Source organism: Scatophagus argus, chromosome 23, assembly GCF_020382885.2.
Source record: "Scatophagus argus isolate fScaArg1 chromosome 23, fScaArg1.pri, whole genome shotgun sequence".
Lineage (NCBI taxonomy): Eukaryota > Metazoa > Chordata > Actinopteri > Scatophagidae > Scatophagus > Scatophagus argus.
The window spans coordinates 14,273,483-14,295,640 of record NC_058515.1 but is presented as its reverse complement, the minus strand read 5'-3'; the positions used below and the strand labels follow the sequence as shown (position 1 = coordinate 14,295,640).

The 22,158-nt window shown below is 45.9% G+C and overlaps 1 protein-coding gene and 1 long non-coding RNA gene across 13 annotated transcripts in view; both read left to right on the top strand.

Annotated features, from left to right (window-relative positions):
• dysf (dysferlin, limb girdle muscular dystrophy 2B (autosomal recessive)) overlaps nt 1–11,179 on the top strand; it is a 65,387-nt gene extending 54,208 nt beyond the window's left edge. For all 11 annotated transcript variants that reach the window (XM_046380979.1, XM_046380985.1, XM_046380982.1 and 8 more), the window contains 9 exons: nt 474–613; nt 728–816; nt 1,096–1,191; nt 1,297–1,438; nt 4,973–5,072; nt 6,557–6,729; nt 6,827–6,936; nt 7,016–7,163; nt 7,790–11,179. In XM_046380979.1, coding sequence (XP_046236935.1) covers nt 474–613; nt 728–816; nt 1,096–1,191; nt 1,297–1,438; nt 4,973–5,072; nt 6,557–6,729; nt 6,827–6,936; nt 7,016–7,163; nt 7,790–7,846 — 1,055 coding nt within the window. In that variant the 3' untranslated portion in view covers nt 7,847–11,179. The remainder of the gene's footprint in view (nt 1–473; nt 614–727; nt 817–1,095; nt 1,192–1,296; nt 1,439–4,972; nt 5,073–6,556; nt 6,730–6,826; nt 6,937–7,015; nt 7,164–7,789) is intronic.
• A 3,269-nt stretch (nt 11,180–14,448) lies between these two features.
• Nucleotides 14,449–22,158, top strand: part of LOC124054774 — a 36,479-nt gene continuing 28,769 nt past the window's right edge. The window contains exons 1-2 of one of the 2 annotated variants that reach the window (XR_006842472.1): nt 14,449–14,889; nt 15,431–15,594. This is a non-coding gene — a long non-coding RNA (uncharacterized LOC124054774). The remainder of the gene's footprint in view (nt 14,890–15,430; nt 15,595–22,158) is intronic. The other variant, XR_006842473.1, reaches the window with a different exon arrangement.

Sequence of the window (22,158 nt, the reverse complement as noted above, 5' to 3'; positions counted from 1 at the left end):
GAACTACCTGTCACATCACCATCTGTGTCATTATCTTTCCTTCTAGTGTCTTTTCATCTCCTCCCTTTTCATCCTCCTTCCTTCTGGTCTCATCTCGTATTCCTTTCCTTTCCTGTTTATCTTTCATTCACTTTCATTTCGGTTTTCTCTCCTCTCCTGTCACAGTTGAGGTGATTCTAAGTTTACAGTCATAAACCTTCAAGTTCAGTTTGATATTTTAGTTTTGCTTGGAAGCAGCTCTGATTTTCCTCATCCAGTTGTGATGCAGGGACCAATGAATAGCAATGAATGGGTGTATTTGTGTGTGTGTGAATAATAAATAATCCCCATGAGAACTGCTCTCCTCCCGGTCCACCCAGGATTCTGTGTTTCCATGCTTCACTCCGAGAGCTTTAACTGTCATATAAAGAAGCTGTGACCTTCACTTAAGCCTCAATTTGCTGCTTCATATGCATGTGTATGTGTGTCTTCAGAGGACAAAAACGTGTCCAAACGTCACCTTGGTCCAATTAAAGAGCGACTGGCCCTTCACATCCTCAGGAGGCTGGGGTTGGTATCTGAACATGTGGAGACCAGACCACTTTACAGCCCACTGCAGCCTGACATAGAACAGGTAACATCCACTCAGCCTGGTCCGACACGTGTTTCCACTGCTCTGTGTGTGCTCGGCTTTTTAGCTTCGTTGTCCATGTCTGTCTTTTGATTGGCTGTTGGTGGTGTCCGTCAGGGGCGCCTGATGATGTGGGTGGACCTGTTTCCCAAATCCCTGGGACCACCTGGACCCCCGTTCAACATCACACCACGCAAGGCTAAGAAGTAAGAACACACACACATATACACACACGCAGTTTCAATGGACAAACGCCAATCAATCAGTAAATCAATTAGTCAGTCAGAACATCAGTCAGTTATTAGTTATGTTATGCTGATCAGCCAACAAATTACAATGGCGGGTAATAAATGTTCTTCTTCTACGTGTGGATTAGAATGTGAACACGTGGAAACAAATGACAGAGTAATGAGTGATGAATGAAATCAGTAAGCAAATAGTAATAAATTCATCAGTAGTTGACCTGATGTTTTTATTTGTCTCAGGTTCTTCCTGCGTTGCATCATCTGGAACACCAGTGATGTCATCCTGGATGATGTCAGCATCAGCGGGGAGAAAATGAGCGACATTTACGTCAAAGGGTAGGAGGAGGAAGTTAACCATCATTATCGTTACGTCGGACGTAAATTATCGTTATCTCACTGTGACTGATCAGTAAGAAGCTGTGTTTTAATGAACCTTCTCAGCTGGCTCGATGGACACGAGCACAACAAGCAGAAGACCGACGTCCACTACCGCTCTCTGGGCGGAGAGGGCAACTTCAACTACAGATTCCTGTTCCCTTTCCACTATTTACCGGCAGAGCAGCTCTGTGTGGTCGACAGGAAGGTAAGGAGGGAGAGACTGTGTCATCCATCTTAAACATGCCTGTTAAGTCACTCTGAAGTGCTCTGTGCTCTGAGTTCAGTTAAGGTCCTGAAAGACGTACCCAGTTCAAATTAAACAACGTATTAATTGAAACCAAAAGTTAAATATATGAAAGCAGGAATTATCTTCACTGGCCTGCGATGAACAAATATAATGACGTGACGTTTTTAGAGGAGTGAATTGGATGTAGTTGAGTCTCTGAGTCTCCACTGAAACGTGTAGTGAAGAGCTAAAATAACATCACACTGAATTAGTGGAACAACAACACGGCTGTCATTTGCTTTTCTTGGCGTGAAAACGAGGCTCTTTAGCCGTCCGCAGCTGACATGTTTTACGACGGCGTTCGCTCGCTCGTAGCAGCATCCTCAATCAGCGAGCGGCTGAAAAGACGAGAGGGGAGTTTTGAATAAAAACTCTGCTGGGTGGAGAACTTTTCCTCCAAAACAGAGCTGGAGCCACAGAGCGAGTCTGCGAGGCCAGAAACCTCAGCGGTCGGTGATATAACGACTGAGTCACAGGCGCTGATCAACAGGTCTATCATCACTCGCACTTGTTGTCCTTTTCGGCTCGATTCGTTCAGCTCGGTGTGTGATTTTCTCTGAATTTTATCCTCAGACCCAGACATGTTTTTTAAGGCAAATTCACATTTACGACGTGTCAGGAGGGACAGATTATTTAACACCTCAGACTCCCTAAAAACACTAAAATGTCACATTTTTGGGCATTGCTTTTCTATTGATTTATACTCTAAAGTTTATTTGCATGTTTAAATGTTATGGTGACAGCACAGAGGATGTGACATGGATGTAACACGAGCACATTCCACACTGATTTGAGCCAATAATAAATTTAGGCCACTGGCAAATACACTTAAGCTGAGCTGCCCTGCTGCTCGTCTGCGTATTTGCGCACGTCTTTAAACCTGCATTTGCTCATTTTGGCCACTGGGGCTTCAGCTTAACAAACTGAAAACTCAACACGACACACAAAAGCTCCCTACTGCAGCTGAATTCAACTCCAGGAGGGCCGTCAGAGTGAACCAAAACAATCAGCTGCAACAGCAGCAAGAAGATCCATGGAGCTGAGTCGAACAAAAATCACCCGTTTTAACACGCACATGCTCATTCAGTCTATTTTTAATGTAAATATACTGATTATAGCAGCTTTAAAGTCCAATAAACTGGAAAAACTCCAAGCAATGAGAAAAGTTCTTATTTGGCCAAAAGAGAAGTTAAACAAACAAGTCAGTAATGAATAGATGGGCTAAACAAAACAATTTCAATCAGCAGATCACTTTCAGAAAAATAAAATTCTCACATTTTCAAAACTTGACCTGAAAGGTTTTTGGTGTTGTAGCTGCCAGGCAACAATCAAACACCACCAAATTGTTTAAGTAAGCTGAAGATGATTTGTTGGAAGTGGTCTCTGCAGTTTATCTTAACAGACTCTACATGTTCATTGGATTTAACAATATGTGACTCAGCTTTGGTCGTAGTTTAGCCTTTAGAGCTGAGATGGAGACGGATGGATGGAGGAAATGAAGGAGAAGACCGAACAAGACTCTGTACTTAGCAGGCTGGCAACAAGAAGGAAGTTGATTGATGTTGTCAGATATTACAGAGAGCAGCCACACACACACACACACACACACACACACTCTTACAGCATCCCACCCATTCTTATGTCAGCTGCGGAGTGATAACTTAATACTTGGACAGAGTTTGTGGATGAAGTGAGACACACACACACACACACAGGGTGTTGTTATGAAGTGTGAGAGCATGATGTGATTTTAGACTCTGATTTAGAGCGTCAGTGTGAAGTCATAAGAGGCAGCAGAGACGAGTCGATTTGTTTTGTCATTCAGACAATCAGATTTATCGCCGAGCGAAGCGCCACACCGCGGTGCCCAGTAATGCCCATCAGTGAGGCTCAACTGACATTAGACTCTCGACAAGCTGAAAGCCAAGCATCTCGTGACATTTTAGGCTGAACATTCAGAGGAAGACCAGGAAAATCTGAGACCTTCTGAGGAAAATGTCAGAATCGTGAGGTTGAATTTCTGTTTGTATGACGCACAACAGGAAGCGTGTTGCGTGGTTCGAGTTTCCTCCATGAGAAAGCATGTAAAACCCGGACTGCAGCTCCATAGGTCTGTGTCTTCTAGACAACAGAGGAGACGTTTGGATGAGACAAGAATGACATTAAGGTCTTCGCATCACACACCAGCTGAAAACAGAAATGTATCAGAGACTCATAACTTCATGTGTGATTACCACAGGATTTTTAAAATGAAATGGTCTTTATCAGATAATGCTTCTGGTCAGCAGTGGTCACTTCCTCAAGATTACACGTCGCGTTTGTTCGTTTAACTGTAGACGTTTCAATCACAGGTATGTTCAGTCATCTAAAATAGAGGAAGAAGAAAAGGCTGGAGAGCATGTAAGATCACTGGAGATCAAGAGAGTAAAAATCAGACAAAGGTTTCTTCACCTGTCCAGGTATATCCAGGACCACATCCAATGTTTGAAACCCATAAAGACCCCTGAACATCTGGCAGATGCTCAGAGTAGAGAGTCGAGGTGGTTTCAGGAATCTGAATGTGCTGACCTGCTGTCAGTGTGGGGAAAAGGATGGACAGACTCAGCTCATGAGTGTAGGTGAGGGTGTAGGTGAGACTCAAACACTCTGGATGCAGAGGACAACCAGGATGGTCCTCAACCAGGATGGTCCTCATCCTGGTTATCAGCAAAGTCCATAATATTCAGAATTCAGACAACTTTGTGAAGTTGGCAAGTGCAGCTTTTAGTTTGTGGAAAATCTCCTCAGGAAGTAGTTTTAGGAAAGTTTCACTGACGTATTGACATTCGCTGCAAATCACAGGGGACCTGTCTTATTTCAGGTGTGAAAAGCTATGTATTTATATTTTTTCATCAACATAACAACAGCCAAAGAGTCTCACACACACACAGATAAAAAAGAAAAGGAGGACTGAGGGAATGGAAATAGCAGGAGAGGAAAGTCAGCGTGCAGCAGCTGCAGAGTGAAGCCCATTAGCACAAAGGTGAGACGGGATCACATACTGTCTGGCAGTTTAGTGTCAGAGTACCAGAGGTGATAATAGGTCTAACACACACACGCACACACACACACACACACACACACAGATCCGGTGTGGAAGTGTCGATGTAGTGAGAGATGTGTCGATGGAGTGCTGCTCCAAACTGAAAGCTCGTTTCACCAAATGTATGAACCAACAGAGGAGACTTTATTAAAGTAGCACCCAGTAGACATAAAAGAAGAGACGCTTTCTGAAGATGTCTTTTAGAAACTTTGGTTTGGGTCAACAAAAGGGAGTAAGAGGAAACAAATAATACACAAGAGTTTTTCATAAGTGCAAGTACAAGGTGACAGCGTTCTGCTTAGATACTACAGATGAACACTAAATCATTTTAATTCATGTACAAACCCCCTGCTGTCTGTGTGTGTCTGCAGGAACATTTCTGGAGTTTGGATAAAGCCGAGACAAAGCTGACTCCCAGACTGTACATCCAGGTCTGGGACAATGACAAGTTCTCCTTCGACGACTACCTCGGTAAATCACATCGCTCATCATGTGCGGCTGGTGGATGGCTTTTCTGCAGGTCCTCCAGATAAATATCTCTAAAGCACGACTGTGGTTCTTTTTGAGAGCCATCTCTTTAGCTGAAACATCGGTAAGACTATTCAGTACAGTCAAAGTGAAGGAGGTTCAGGTGCATCACACTGCAGGAGGATTTTTGACATTCAAAGTTCAAATAAAAGTCAAAATAAAAGCCGCGTTCAGTTTAAATGTACTCTTAAACAATTACTGTAAATTGATCCATGTTTCTCGGATTACTGCCCATTAAAATAAGTCAGAAACATACATGGAAGCCTTGTGGTCACGGAAATACACTTCATCCATTCTGGGAACAACATTCAGGCAGTTTTCCCTGATTCTTTGCCAGGATTTGGGTGGTAAATCCATCCATTGAACCACATGTGCGACGTGCGTACGGACAAACTACTGCGATAACATTTATCTTTACAATTAGCTCTCTTCCATTTCCACTGTGTTGGCACATTTCAGGGGGAGGAAGGACTGATTTTATTGTTTCTTCTCCAGAACTCAAGCTGTCAAAATTCTGCCTGTCCTTCACCCCTGACGCTGACCCCGTCCCTCAAAATAACTCACCGCTGTGCCTCTCCTCCTCCACCCCCCCATCCCCCCGCTTCATTTCACCTCGTCTTTTCCTGTTCCTCTGACGGTCTGTCGACTGAGCTGGTGAGTCTGCGGTGTGCGAGCAGGAGGAAGATGAGGAATCCAGACTCTGATCTGTCCTGTCTGTCACCATCTCGCAGCGTTTTCTCTCCCTCGACTTTATTTGCCTCGTACGGTCAGCGGGTGTGTGGCCGCCTCAAAGCATTTTCTCCATTCCTGCCTGTCTTCAGCTCGTCAGCTCGGACCGCTGACTCTTAATCTTCCTGTGCTGCGCGAGGGTCAGACTCAGACTGTCGCGCTGTCAAACTTCCAGCTGACATCTAGTTTCTGTCCGGCCTTTCATCGACACACAATCCTCCGTACTCGATGTCAGCAAAGAAACTGTACTAACTACCCCTCACCACAGGATCGTCTGTAATCCTTTCATAACACGCTAAGTAATTAGTCACTATGAAAACCTGGCTGCAGGGAGAGCTGACGCTGCTGATTTATGCGGGCGTTTCCCAGAAGCGTGGCAGTTAATCGTAATTAAAGAGCTCCTCCAGTTGACTCGTAGAGTCTGAAGAGGCTCCAGGAGCTGTGAACTCCATGCTCCAATGACATTATTGTTTTTATTCAGAGACATTTGATGTAAAACTGACACCACAAAGCAGCTACTGAAGCACATTTTTTCCCCAGCAACATTTTTCTTCTATTTGCACTGACTTTTGTCTCTTTGTCAGGTTCCTGTGCAGCCAGCCACGCTGTCGTCCGACCTCTTTTGGAACTTGAGAAGCAGTTGGATTCAGCTGGCTGGGTGTGTTTGTTTCATCTGTGTGAATGTACTGTTTCTTCAGGTCACCTGGTGATGGACCTGAACCACATGCTGCGGCCTGCCAAGTCCCCAGACAAGTGCAACCTGCTGCTTCTGGACCAGCCGGGGGACAAACTGGTGTCTCTGTTTGAACAGAAGACGGTCAAAGGCTGGTGGCCCTGCACCTGCGAGAGAAACGGGGAGAAGATCATCGCAGTGAGCAAAACAAACACACCCAGAGACGCTCACACACATACACCAAAACCTTGTATAATCCCGTGTGATTTTTGAAACTCTCCTGTCTCTGCCTCAGGGGAAGGTGGAGATGTCTCTGGAGATCGTGACGGAGCAGGAGCACGATGAGAGACCGGCTGGCCTCGGCAGAGACGAACCCAACATGAACCCCCACCTGGAGGACCCTCAGTGAGTCGCACACACACGCACACACATTGACACACACCCACACACAGGCGTGGTTTCTCAGCCTCTGCTGTCCTCACAGACGTCCCGAGACCTCCTTCCTGTGGTTCTCCTCTCCCTATAAGACGCTCAAGTTCATATTGTGGAGGCGCTTCAAGTGGTTCATCATCCTCTCCATCATCCTCTTCCTCATCCTCCTCTTCCTCGGAGTATTCCTCTACTCCTTCCCGGTAAGTTTGAGTCTGTAGTCTGCAGTAAAACTGTTGTTTTAAAGGATCATTCTGGTTCATCACAGATTCAGTCTTATTTTTAGTTAATAATAAACAGACAGACAGGGAAAGACTTAAGTTACAAAGTAGGTGTCTCAGCCAATCAGCCAGCAGGATGCCGAAGGCCACCACTGAACAGGATGAAACCTGGACAACAAAGTGTGCAGGTGGAGGATCAGTCATCCGTGAGGTAGAATATCTAGCACTTAGCAAACACGGTGGACAAACCTGCGTCCTCCTTTAAAGCGTGAGGGCGAAAAACATACAGTAAGAGAACTAAAAGGACTTGGAGCTCACACACAGTAAACAAATGTCCCGACAGCATCGAACGCATCAGGGAGATGAGACAAGACAGGCAGAAGAGACGTCCAAACGAAAAGTCACAATGAAGGGAAAGGAAAAGACCTTGTAATGGAGAAGAGAGATGAAGGGAATGGAAGAGACAGAAGAGACATAAGACTAAGCTTGTATGAGGATGAGAAAGAGGGAGAGACAGAGAAAGGACAGACATTTTCTCTGAGACCAGAAGAGGCAAGCGAAGGACAGAGTGACTTAAAGAGAAAAGTAACCTCCTTCTCGTCCTGCAGAACTACGCCGCCATGAAGATGGTGGGACCTTTTGGGCCGGCCAAGGCAGCAAAGTGACAGAAAGAGACAAGGAAAGAGGAAAAGAAAACAGGAAGAAGAACAATATCAACTTCCTGCCAGTGAAATCAGGCTGAATCTCACAGATCTTCAGTTTATTTTTCTTCTCCTCTTGAGTCTTGAAACTTGCTGAGAGAGTGAAAACTGCAGTGGTGAACTCGTGACCTCCCGACTGTGTTCAGATGACTTTACACTCTTTTTGCACCGGCAGACCCCAATAGCAATAGTGCCCGAGGTTCATAAACACCTCTGACGTGTGTGTATGTGTGTGCGTGTGTCCATTTGTGCCTTTACTGTTAGTTTTCCGAATCTCTTCGCTCATCTGCATTTCTTTGCAGGGATGAATTTCCAAACTCACATCTCTCATGCGTCCTCCTCCGTCTGTCTCACGCAGAGATAAAGCAGGAAACAAAACCCCCGTCAGGCGAACGCCGCCGTGTTTGAAAAGCACAGTCAATGATGGCGACGCCTGAGCTTCTTTTATTGCCTTTGATGAGTTCAGGCGACGGTGACTGAGCGACTTCAAACCGTCAGACTTCGTCGGCCTAACATTTTTGAATAAGATTGGAATTTTATTCTCTCGGAATCATCACCACACGTGCTGCCTTCAAGTGCAGTCAGTAATCTTAGTGGGTGTTTTCAGTTGATTTCTTGTCTCTTGCCTCCTCCTCCTCCTCCTTCCTTTTGCTTCCTCTCTCCGTCCTCCTCCCCTTCTGTCCTTGCGCTTCCTTTCTTCCTCACTCTTCTGCTCTTCTTCCTCATTTCCCCTTTTCCTTTATCTCTGCTTAACTGCTTCATCGTGCTTGAATTTATTCATTTGCTCCTCGGCTCTCTTCTCTATCTTTTCTTCACTTTCATCTTTGCCTTGTTCTTCTCCCCATTACCAACCTCCTCCTCCTCCTCCTCCTCCTCCTCCTCCTCCTCCTCCTCCTCCTCCTCCCCCTCCTCCTCCTCCTCCTCCTCCTCCTCCTCCTCCCAGTCTTTCAGCGCTCTCAGGGTTCAGCAGGTTAAGTCGGAGATTTGTTCATGTTGATCTCCGGGTTTGAGCTTTGTTATCACACACGCACGCGCGCACACACACACACACACACACACACACACACACACACACACACATTAACTGAAGTCATGTCATGAAGTCAGGTTAGTCAGTCTTTTAATAGACATGACCCTCAGTCTGTGTATGTGTTTCATTTACGGTATGTTATGTCTGTGCAGACATTTGCCATGAGTGTGTGTTAAGGTCTTAATTGGCACACACACACACACACACACACACACACACACACTCACAGGCCAAACAGGAAAGGTTAGAGGAGAGAAACTAATCCACCCAGGTTCTAAGGGATTTCCTGAAATACAGTACATGTTTGTAAGTTTAAATATGTCAGTGTGTGTGTGTGTGTGTGTGTGTGTGTGTGTGTGTGTGTGTGTTCAGGTCTTTCGATTCTTAAACAGCCCCTGCTGGCTAAAACAGCTAATAGAAGCTGAAGAGAAAGAGACAACACAGATGAGATTTATCTCCACGCTCTTCTTCTCTTGTTTTTTTTTTTGCACCTCCACCATCATCATCATCATCTTCTTCTTCTTCTTCTTCTCCTCAGTGGTTCCATCTGAAATGAAAGAGTTCTTCAGTGGTTATTCTCGGGTTCGATCACATGTTCGTTTCGTTTGCTTTGGTCCACACCACAGTGGAAAAGTTGACTTTGTCCCGTTTGGTTCCTTTAAGGTTCACACCAGCCAATTACGAGCAAACCAGGCCTTGTAAACAAAGGTGACATGGACCCACAGGGAGCTCATTTATTGGACAGGGTTTTGGCAAGTTGTCGTCGGGTCAGAGCAGGTTTAACTCCAGCTCTGCTAATCTGAGCGTATGTCGCAGGAAGTTACCTTCTGTGGAGTTTTACTTTCCATTTGGCTCTGCTCGCCTTCCGACATGAGAAACTCGCTCGCTGTCAGACGTCAGCGTTTGTCTCCTTGTGCTCGTAAATGCTTTTATTTTGAGAGGTTACACGAGAAACCCTGTGCGGGAGATACGAGATGATTCGGCTCAAGTGCTGCATGGTTATTTTCCCTGTTTGAATGTAAATGAATGATTCTGTTTGTTCTGAAACATGAAGTGAACAATCACACAACCACTGAGCGTCTGTCATCACATTCAGGTGAGCTGCAGGTGTTCAGAAACTTTTCCAAGTCTGATTGTTCCAGTGCAGCGTAGTCAGACTCGACGCAGCCGCATCCTGTGGACACTGGCCTTTCAGAATAAGATACGTCCTGTATTTAATATCAGTGTTATGTGTGCTGAGGTATTTCACTGTTTCTGAGGAGTGGTTGGGTTTCCTGTTTGGCTTCCTGTGGCTCAGGTTCCCGCTGCACGTGTGAACACCTGCTGAAAACATACTCAAAGAAAACTCATAGGCTTCTTCTCTTCGCTTTACATGATGCAAACTGCTGCAAACGAGTGACTCGAAAATCTTCTTGTTTTCTTGATGCGTACGTGACTAAAAGCTGATCAGCGCTGGGATTCACAACAAAAATCAGAAAGATGGAGGGACAAACTAATAAAACAGGGAGAAAAAAAAGGAAGTCTGGACAAAAATAGGTGAAACAAATAAACAACTCAGCTGTTACTGTCAGCCAGGGTTTGTAAATAAATTAAACAAGTTTTGCCATTGTGCCAACAACAACAGCAAACTCCCCGTGCTGTGTGCCTGAATGCACCGCATACCTGGAAAGTTTATTTTGATTTAAGTCAGAATGTTTGCCTGGATCGACCATGATTTCACCTTTTCAAGCGTATTTCATTTCGTTAGTAATAATAGTTTTGTATATTTTGAAAGAGCTTTAAACCATCCTGCTGATGTAAATCGTCAGGCTTCAAAACGGAAAAGCTTTATTTAGACAGTCGTGTTGTCAGCTGCCTCAGAATGCCTTCGCGCTGCAAACTCGTCTTTGGCTCAGCACTGTTTTGTGGCCGTCAGTAAACGCAACGTGCCTTTTAGCCTTTAGCTTTGCTGCCTCGACACGCAGGAACGCCAGCTGCCGCTCAGCAGAAACACACTGACTGTTGGGTATTTTTGTAAACTCTGCACTCCAGTTGCCTTCTCGAAGCCGCTGCAGAAATGAAGGCAAATGCGTCGCTTCCACGGTCAGCTGAAAACACGCCTGCAGCTCGTTGATCAGGACTGACCGTGTTGCTGATATTTGAATGTTTCCTGGGAGGCACAGACTGAATGTATTTTGACGTGTATGTGACTTCATGTTTAGAAAGAGCAATACTGTGTGCCCTGCATCATGTGTTAGTATTATCAATAAAACTGCATTTGTGATGAGCGTGCAGTGTGTTTCTTTACGTGACTGCTGTGAAGGTCTCAACCCGGTGTCAACAGTTAAAACTCCAGACTGTTGACAAATATTCTTCCTCTGTGCCTTTGTTATTTATCCTCCATCATCATCACTCCAAGTTTGTCTGCGTTCAGCGTCAGGTGTGTGTCGGCTGTCGGTGTGTGTGTGTGTGTGTGTATGTATAAGACAAAATGTAGAATTAACAGGCTCGTGTGAGCATGCTGAGCGTGTGTGACGTTCACTGACCTCGGGACGAACCCACGGCGCCTGCAGAGCCGACAGCTCTCTTTGACCGATTCCTCTCCTGAGCTCCCACAGCCCTAACTTATTCCTCTCCCTCGTTTCCTCCCTCCGTGCCCTCCTTGCCTCCTCCCTCCTTTCCACTCGTCCGCCCCCCCTGATTCCTCAGCGCTGCTCTGCTTCGCTCGTACATCTCGTGCTCGCCCCTCTGCTCTCTTTCTCAGGGGTGTTGTTATGGTCAGCGTGAACTGCAGGTGAACCTCTGACCACAGAGTGTGTGTTCAGTGTGGGTGGGCTGTGGCGGTGGTCCGTCCTCTTCTCCTCCATCGCTCCCTCATTTTCTTTGACCTTCAGCGTCTTCCTCCTCTTCCTCCCCCTCTGCAAACACACCTCTTCTCTTCGTCGCCCTGCCCTGACCTTCCTCTCCTCCTCCTCCTCCTCCTCCTCCTTTTCCTTCCGTTTTTACTCCTGCAGTAGTTTCACTCCTTATCACTTCCTCTGTGATAAGTTTTGTACTCCTGGGCTGCGTTCAGGCTGCAGCTGGACGTCCCACGTCAGAGTCTTTTGCGCTCTGTGGTTTGTAAAAATGAAAATCCTCGTAGCTGCTGTGTGAACTGATGGTCAAAGGAAAACTTTGAGGGACGTGAAAGTTATAAATCAACGTGAATGATCATTTGCATTTCTGTGGGGTCATCCGAGGCACACACATTACTGTAAAGCTTAAAGTGAAGTACGAAATGAACCGTCAGAGTCCCCAATGAAGCTTCAGTTTGACTTTGAAACACGTTCTGATGAGAACAGCTTGATAGTTTTTATTGTTGTGCAGCTTTCGACCATCACATGGTCTTCATGTTGTGCTGGGAGCAGCTCAGCCCACACGTCGTCTGCTGTCAAAGAAGCACAGAAACTTTTCAAACAAATGACTTCATCACGTAGAAAACTACAGTTTTATTTTTTTAACAGTTTAATTCCCATGAACACATCACAATCCCACACTGTATTTCTGTAGCTTGTTTATCATTGTTAGTTTTCCTTCCTTTGCTTTTTGTTTCACTGGTTTTTCTGTCTAATTTCTGGTAGTTCTGTTGCTGTTATTGTCTTATTGAACTGAGACTCTTTCAGTAAAATCAAGGCAGCAATTTACTTTACTTTACTTTACGTTGTCCTTTTCCTGCCTTTCATTCACCTCACCCAGTCCCTTTGTACCCTGATCCCTCAGTCTCACCCACCTCTGCATCACCAGCCTTCACCTCCCTCCTCTTCCCCCTCGTCTTGTTGCCTCATCTCACTGCTATGTTAATCAGACACAGTGATGAAATAAAACTGCTTTCTCAGAAAAATGTTTTGTTTACAGCCAGCTCACGTGTGTGTGTGTGTGCGTGCGTGTGTGTGTTTAGGGCAGCTTTGAACATGGAGGGGTCAAAGTGCACCAGATGTGATGGAAAATGACCGGAGGGCAGGCTGGCAAGCAGGATTCCAGTTGTTTCATTATCACCTCGAACACACAAACACACTCGCGTTAGCGGCGAGAAGCCCCACAACATCAAACACTCGCAGCGAGTAAAACCGCAGTAGCCCCATCTGTACCTGTGAGCCTGTCCTTCACACTGCCACAGTTCACACCGGCGATATCGGCTTACAAACTCACACACACACACAGGCAGACACACAATATCAGCTCGCACAAACCCTCACATGTGTGCAGATGTGCATTAGCAGCTCGACTCCTCTGAGGCCGTCTGTCTGTCCGTCAGTGAGGGCTGATGCTCATCGTTTGGCGTCCAACTCAGCTTTTACGTTGGCTCAAATTCAGGAAAATGAGTGAATAAGTGACTCCACTGCGGTCAGATTCAGCCGCAGATGTGACAGAAGAGGATTTGGAGTTTTAGTCAGTCGATCCTTGACAAGTGACAGATGGAAAAGGTCCTCCACATTTTAGTCTCCTGTGCACATAAAATCCACGAGATTCCAATCCGACTTTGTTCTCCTGTTTCCACTGATGTAGTCTCACTTCAGAACCAACACTAAGTCAGCAATTAGAAGTCTCTGCTTGCCCAGTAAAAACAACAGACATGAGTAGTGTGGGATCGTGGGAGCTGTCGTCTGGCTCCGGCAGAAATGTTTAAAGTTTCGTTCATGTTAATGTTTGATCACGTTCACTGACTTCCTTCTTCACTTTCTCCTGGAAGTCACAGCAGCAGGTGACCGACTGCAACCTTAACTTTGAATAAAACTGCAAGTTTCTCCACGTTTGAACATTGAACGTGTCACGCCGGTGACACTGAGGATCGAAGTACACACACAAAAAATATAACAAAGGTACAGTTGTTTTAATGTGGACGTAATGTAAAAGCAGCATCAGACCTTCTCAGGTGCATAAAGTGGTGGTAAGTGTGATTTTTAAAAACTTGTAGAGAAAATTTTGTGCATCACTGTGTCCTCTTGCCCGATGCTGGACTGGACATGCCTGGTAATGATTTTCTTTCACATAACAAACATTTGTCAAGATTACACTACATTTGTACACTCTTTGCAGTTTTCTGTTGTGCATATACGACCAGCACACGGCTGTAAAGTCATTTTACACGCCATGTTCCTCTCATTAGCCTTTGTGTTAACTAGCAGCGAGGAATGCAGTTGAACAGCTCAGTGGAAAAAGCAATATAATTTCACAAGATGCTAATCACCAAATTGCTGAGGTGTTTCGTCTTCCAGGCCTCAGGTGAGGGGAGGGCGGTCTGCTCCTCACCCCGTCCTCTGGTTCACCTCGGACTCGTCTGATGTGAACAGCTGGCGGGTGACGTGGTGCTCAGAGAACGTCTCGTAACTGAAACATCGGCGGCCTGATGCTGTTCCAGCCACATGTCAGGTGGAGGAAAACCAACTCAGCACGCGGGCCGTAACTCGGTCAACTGATGAGATCGAAAGACGTGTGAGCGAGAACCAGTGGCTTTTAGGTAATTTCACTGAATTAACAAGTGAGTCCCTCAGGTGTCTAAACGCTTCAGTCGAATTGAAACTGCAGCAGCGAGTCTCGACAGAGTCGTCCCATCAAATCAAGGCCTTTGGTGGTGCAAAAGCAGAGCCAGGCTGTCATGTGATGTGTTTCTGGTCATGTGCCTTCAAACCAGGAAGTTGTTTTGTCTGCTTGTGCTCACCTGTTGAAAATCCACCTGCAAACATCCTCTGCATCCAACAAAGCTGGTTGGTGCCTTTTATACTTTTGGAGAAACTGATTATCAATCCAGCTGATTTCAGTTTGTTGCATTTTCGTTTAAGTTGCAGTTTGTTTTTCTGATGTGCGAAGCTGATGATAAAACCCTGCAGGAGTTTGATCTGGAAGTCGGCTCTTAACAGAAATATTAACTCCACTTTTAGATGCTGTAGATCATCTCCAACCTGGAAGCCTCAGAGAGCTCAGAAGATAAAACCTGAGGAGTCACAAGACGCCTACCAGGGTAAGAAGTAATCTACACAAAATTATTTTTGGACTGTGCTTTTGTTGGGAATACCTGGACTGTCCTTCCTTTGTGGTGCTCTCAAAATCAATCAGCAATCTGAGGAGATGAAACCACGTGATTTGCTGACATACAGAACATCTGATTTGGAGTCTTAAGTAGCTGTTCCTGCACTTACATACAAATTTGAGGTAGTCGTGCCGTTCACTTCACTGCGTTTATCAGACTTTAGTTACTTTCCAGATTCAGAACAGAACAGGTTGTTTGTCTGAGCTGAGGAAAACTTTAACAAACATGTGACGGTCTTATAGAATATGATGCACTGCTGTGGATTAAAGCAGTCACATACTTTTAAAGTATGTCGGACTTTTACTTATCGTGGAGTATTTTCACGGTGTGGTGTTAGCACTTCTTCTCAAGTTAAGGATCTTCCACTGCTGGACATCAGTAAGATCATGACTCTAGTTCATGTGTGAGGGTTGGGGAAGGGAGCTGAAGCTGACCTCTGGAAGCTCACCACACAGGACGCCTCTCTCTACAGCGTCCAGTCCGGCTGTGACTCAGCTGCCCCGACCTTCGCAGGGAGTTCACACAGCCGACCAAAAGTTACGAGGGAGGAAGAGGAGCGTGAGAGTAAACCAACGGACATCCACACTTATTCTGAAGGGACTTTTAAAGGAAACTGCTTCGGCATTGAGAAGAACAGTAAGTGTGAAGTCTCAGGCAACCCTTGCATGTCTTCAAGGTCTTCACACACACACACACACACACACACACACAACCCCTAAATGTCAAGGAGAGGCTGCTGACATCTAACACTCAAACTGCTGGTCCATTTCCTGTGCAGGGCAGGATGTTAGACAGGTCAAGGAGACAAAAGAAACGCCCTGTTTTTCATGTTTTGCTGAAAAGTCAGGCCTTAGTGCCATCTTTGTTGCCCGTGTGTGTGTGTGTGTGTGTGTGTGTGTGTGTGGAAGCTGCAGCTCCATCCTGTCTCACAGTTTCACCCCCAAAGCCCCAACAACACAATGCTCGTCTTTGTTCAGCCTGGCGTTTCTCGACTGCTGCCGCTGTTGGGTTCTGCAGGTTGTGTGTGTGGCCTCCATCACACACACAACACACTCGCTGATGAAGGGTCATGTTTTACTAAAACAGTGGGATGTTATGATTGCAAATTAGCATCAGTGCTAATAAGGTTTCAGGCCGTAAAAGGAGGGACTTAGTTTGTCTCGTTAAGCAGGAAGGGGGGGTGCTTTTATTTTGCTCGCTCGTTAAGGGCCACCCTTAACGACCTCGGAGGCTGACAGTAAAAACACAGATGAAGTGAAGTGAAGTGTGTGTTACTGCTCTCATGGCCGTGGAGAAGCTGTGGACGCACAAAACAACATGAAAAAGTAATCTGAAATTTCTTTTCTGGTTCCACTTTCATGTATTTTTGCATATAATTAGAAATGATGTGTGTGTGTGTGTGTGTGTGTGTGTGTTTGCCTGTCGCGTTGCTGGATGTGTGTGTGTTTTCAGTGTTCACGTGCCTTTTGGTGGGCCTGCTGTTTGTGTGTTTTTGTTTGTTTGAGCAGTGTGTGTTTGCAGTGCTTCCCGGTGGTCACAGTTACACAACAGCCCTCAGTAAAGTGAGCCTCGTACTGTGATGATTGCTCTATAAACGTGAGAGCAGCTCATTGTTCATTGTCTCGTACCAGAGCGGCGCTGCTCGGCCACTGGACTCTAATCTCTGCTGCGTCCTTTTCCCGTTTGGCAAAGCCCAGTTTGTCTTGGTAGCGCTTCTGAGGAGGTGTTGACCCAGTCCGCCTTTCCAGTCCAGTTCAGGTCATTTACGAGACCAGTTCGAGTCAAGTTCAGGTCAAACCAGACCGGGCTCCGCTTATCCAGCTCACAGAATCCTCAGTTTAAATAGCTTGTGCAGCTGAAGGGACATCAGACTGTTGAAGTGAACGGGAGGCGACGCTCTGATTGGTTTGTTTCATGTTACTCCCAACACACGGCTAACACTGAAAGGCAGAATGCTGCTAAACTGGGCTCTATGTGTCATTGTGCTGTGGAGCAGTGGGGAGTTAAAGGTGTGAGGAGTGAGAGTGGAGCAGAGCTACAAACACGCTGCCTTTGTTCAGTTATTTACTTTTTTCCAACCCACAGTTGAACCTGCAGTCGTCCTCTCAGGCTGCATTCAGCCCCAACAACCTCAAGCAGTAAGACAAGGCAGACTGTTGCCTGTGAGGCAAAGCCCAGGGCAAACACAGCATGCTGCTGTTTGTTAAGCTTATTGTGGTGAACACACAGTAATTACTGATAGCTTGATTTTGACGACTGAACGTTAATGAGCAGATGAATATCTTGGTAAGAAAATCAAACTGAAACAATAAAAGTGGGTGCAACAAAAAACTCATTTTGGAAAGTGAGAAAGTTTTTTTTTTTGTTTTTTTTGTGCAAATAAGAAAAATAGGCCCCTTAAGAACTTTTAAGGGGATTTATGGGTGGGGCTGAATCTTGTCCAGTAACTTCCTGGAGTCTCTGCTGGTCCTGAACAAAAAGTAGTCCTGCATGCCCACAAAATGCTGATTTGGATTCTGGTTTTGTAGGAGTTAAAGAAACGATATAAAACTCGTTAATTAATGAGCTTTAGAGATTCTGGTAGGCAGATCCTGTTACCTCACTGTTTCCAGTCTGCCATCATTCGGGGTTTAATGTGGTGATAAGCTCTCCTCTGTATCCCTTCGAATTCTAGCCATATTTTACGGGCTGCCCCTTTACATTTACATTTTAATAGCTTCTATGTGATATATAAAAGCCTTTCTTTTACATGTCACGCTTGTTGTTTTCCCATCCTCATGAGTCTTGGTGAGGTCTGCGCAGACAGCAGGCCACCCTGCCTCTAATATTCTACCTCTTCATATTTCTCAACATTAAACTCTTCCAGACTCCTCAGTGTCACAGTCTTTATTGATAGCACTTGATGCCAGCAGCAGCAGCAGCAGCAGCAGCAGCCCCGGACCACCGTGACTGGTACAGAAAGATGTTTTCAGTGCCATACTGAACCTGTCTGCATGCATCCACATGAGTTAATGCCCTGTGAGCGTGCTCACAGCGTTCTGTGTGCTGTTGCGTGTCCTGGTCTGGGGGTCTATAACTCTCTAATTGGTTTCTGTCTGGCGAGAGCTGGTGCCAGTAAGGACAGACGAGCCTCGGTTTAATAATTTCATCCACTCGTATTGTGGTTAGCCTCCCTGTGTGTGTGTGTGTGTGTGTGTGTGTGTGTGTGTCATCTCCTCTCTCGTCCTGAAACATTTGGAGCCTGCAGAATGGGCTTCAGAAAGCAAAAGAAAAGAAAAGCAGGAAAACCAGCCAAAAACGACTCCAGATCCATTCACTTCACTCCTGCGTTTCTTCTGTTTTGTTCATATTTCTGACTCCAGTCTGCTTCTCCTCCTTTTTAAAGTGGTGTAACTCATGCGTCCCTTTTATCCCTTTCTCCCGCCCTCCTCGCTAATTTTATTAGTCTTTGTTTCCTCGCTTACTTCTTTTCCTTCGTTCCCTCCATCCTTCTCGTTGTATTTATTTTAATTATACGCTCAGTTTATATATAATTCCTAAAGCCAGGACTTATAGCGATGTAGTAAAAGTTAAATCAGTGTAGACTGCGTGTTTGGACTTGTAGCGATGAAAACGACCAATCAGACGGCTGGGATGTCGGCCAGCTTCATGATGTAATATCCTGTTGGGTCAAATCCTTTTATTTGAATGTAACCTGGACTCTTTCTTTATTTTCTTCCTTTCTTTCTTTCTATGTATCGTCAAGTTCGCGCTACACTCACACACACACACGCACACACACACACACGCACACACACACACACACACACGCACACACACACACACGCACACACACACACACGCACACACACACACACACACTGTACAGTCTCATATCCTTCCACTCACCTCTGTAAATGCGAGCAGGAAAAGGGGGGTGCAGACGTCAGAGACGGAACAGCCAAAACATTATTCCAATATGTTTTTATTGCTGCGATTATTAGATTTCATAAAGTAAATCCATTTTAACTGAGTTTACCGCTTGTTTTCTCAGCCTGTTTCAGAATGACGACGACAATATGAGTGTGTGTGTGTGTGTGTGTGTGTGTGTGTGTCTGTCTTCCATGAATGCTCTCAAACTTTAACCTTTAATCACCAAATCTTTTCCTCATCTGTGTGTGTATTTCTACTTTATGACATTTGATTTGTGTGCACCCGTGTGTGTGTGTGTGTGTGTGTGTGTGTGAGAGAGAGAGAGTGTGTGAGTGCACGTTCAAAGGCGTCATCTACAATAGAGCCATACATCGGTGCTAATTCTGTTCCACAGCTTGTCTCAGTTTCCACTGGTGACCACTTAACATTAGAACTATTTCCCTTACATCAGCATAGGCCTAGTCTGCTCTAATCTCTGCTTGATGTGTGTGTGTGTGTGTGTGAGTGTGTGTGTGTGAGTGAGTGTGTGTGACAGGAGTGTATTAGCATGTATTTTCCACATGTAAGTGTGTTGCAGTGCTGTTCCCACCGTGCTTTCATTTTGCATCCAAATGATGTTTTAGTGTCTGTGAGTGTGTTGCCTCACGTCGTCTTTTTACCTCTGAGGGATCCAGGTGAGTCAGACAGCCTTTATTCTGCGCTCAGATGCTGCAGGTGAGAGGCTGCACGCCCTCACCTCCTCGGCGAGATCGCCAGCCGCGCCGCTTCGTGTAGGCAGCGGTTCCATTACGAGGACCGCTGTGGCTTTAAAACCTCCTACTGCGAGTGTTACGACTCCAGCACATGTGGCTCACACACACACACACACACACACACACACACACACCTCCTGCTGTTTTAGGAGTGGTGGTTTTGATCGAGTAGACCGAGGCCTCTCACTGGTTGTTGGCAGATGTCCAGCAGCCAATCACAGGCCTCCGCCAATTAGAGATCCAGCAGTACAGGGAGCAGAACATTTTACAGGCCGCTCTGTTCGTGTGTGTGTGTGTGTGTGTGTGTGTGTGTGTATCTATAATGTAATGTCTACTGTGAAGTGTGTGCTTACTGTCAAAAGAGAACATGTTTGCAGTATTGGCACAGTTTCTTTATTTCCAGTATTAGTAGGACTACTGTGTTAAGTACTCTTTGCACTTCGGTTCTCTCAGCTGCTTCCTCCTAAAGGCCTGTAATCTCCCTTGTCATTGGTCAGTTCCTTGTGGACAGGATTTAGTGGCTGAATATTTTCCCATAAGCTTTTAAACTATTTGCTGTTATGTTCCTCCAGCTTTACTGAGGTGAAGCCAAAATATCCCGGTTAGGAGCTTCTGGCGAGGAGAGAGAAGCCCGGCTGGCGTTCTGATGGACCTTCACGACTGTTCATACCTTCTGAGCTGCTTAATTACAATATTCTGGTCTTCTTATCTTTCTTCCATGTTGAAATGAACGATCCCTTTCTCAGCTCTCGATGTTCCAGAAGTCGTGCAGAAAGCATGAAAAAGCTACAGGGATCTAATAACATTTCATATCAGCTTTCAGGGAAATAGACACACACTTTCTACACACGCACACGCACACACAGTCTAGACCCTCAGACACACACACACAGTTAGTCTTGTTTCAGTACCAACACAAATAACAGAAAAAAGTCTTGGTAAAAATGTAGTGCAGGCGGCCAAGGCTGCAGTCCTCCCTTTTATCACAATAAATCACAGCAAAAAGTTGGGGCTGCGCGTGTGTGTGTGTGTGTGTGTGTGTGTGTGTGTGTGTGTGTGTGTGTGTGTGTGCGCGCCTTTGTTTTCCATCCCACTTATAAAGGTCAGGGCCCTCGGAAGTCATTATATCACCCCTCATATTAATGCCTATGAGCTGGGATTATTCTGTGTGTGTGTGTGTGTGTGTGTGTGTACGTGCGTATAGTTTGTCTGAGACATACACTTCATTACTGGCACGAATGCCCGTGTGTGTTTTTGTATTTTCCTTGATTCTTCTTTTCATTTGCGATCACACAAGCTGCCACAGCTTCGTATTGTTTTCCTGCTAATTCAGAGAGTTTGTTCTTCAACCATCAAAATCACAAAATCTGGAGACACGAGGTCCTCACTGCTGTCACCTGAAAGGTAACTAAAGCTGAGATGCAGATGCAGTAGGAGCGACTAGTCCGGCCAGCGAGCTTCCAGGTACGCGAGACGTGAAGCCGCAATTTCCAGGCGACGTCGACGGAGGAGCAGCGTTTTCGTTGTGTTTTAAGAGTCGCCCGCTTTGCTACAATACGGCCTTACAGCCAGTGGATCTGAGCCACATGGAAAACTCTGTACCTGAGCTGCTTCACACACACTGCTGATTGGACCGCAAGGACGGAGGGAAGGAAAGAGGAGGACATAAGAATGAAAGGAAAAGGGAGATAGAGATGATGGGGGGAGGGAAAAAGAGGAAGGGGAGCACATAAGGAAACGAGAGGAAGAAAGTAGGAGAGGAAGAGGGTGCAGGAGTGAATGAAATGAAATTAGAGGGAAATAAGGACATTGAGCTACAGGTGGATCAGATCTTACAGCACGAGGCTGGTGGAGGAGAGGAGAAGACGGGAGAACAACAGAGGGAGAGGGAAGTGAAGGTACGATCGGACAAACAGAAAAGAAAACGAGAAAGGAAAAGCACCTGCTCTGTCGAAGGAAAATGTCCGCCTCCTCAGCCTGCTGCCGTCTGCTCTCAGAGACACAGTCAGGGGTGGAGGACGTACTGTTTACTCACCTAAGAGTACTAATACCACGCTGTAAAAATACTCTGTTCAGGGCCGTCACGTGAAGACCGTGAATAAGAGAGGCGAGAGCAGGAAGAGGCTGCAGGAAATGGAAACGGGAGAAGAAGAAAGGGCTCTCTGCGGCGGGATGCGTTCAGAGGAAAGACGTGAGAACGACGATGAAGAACGAACGACTGCCGAACTGAAGCTGGCACCTGATTGGACGGTGAGTGGGAAACAACCTCCCACACTGCACACGTGTGCGCTTTGTCCAGTGACGCACACGCTGACACACACGGATCACATACACGCAAAATCACATGAGACGTGATGGCAGTCGTGAATGGGTTAGGACACACACACACACACACACACACACACACACACACACACACACTCTTGATCCAGTAACGTTAGACTGTCAGCCTCCACTTAACGGTCAGTCAAAAGGGAGGAAGTGGAGGAAAGAGTGATGGCTGGCGAGTTTGTTGTCCAGACAGAAGTGGAAACTG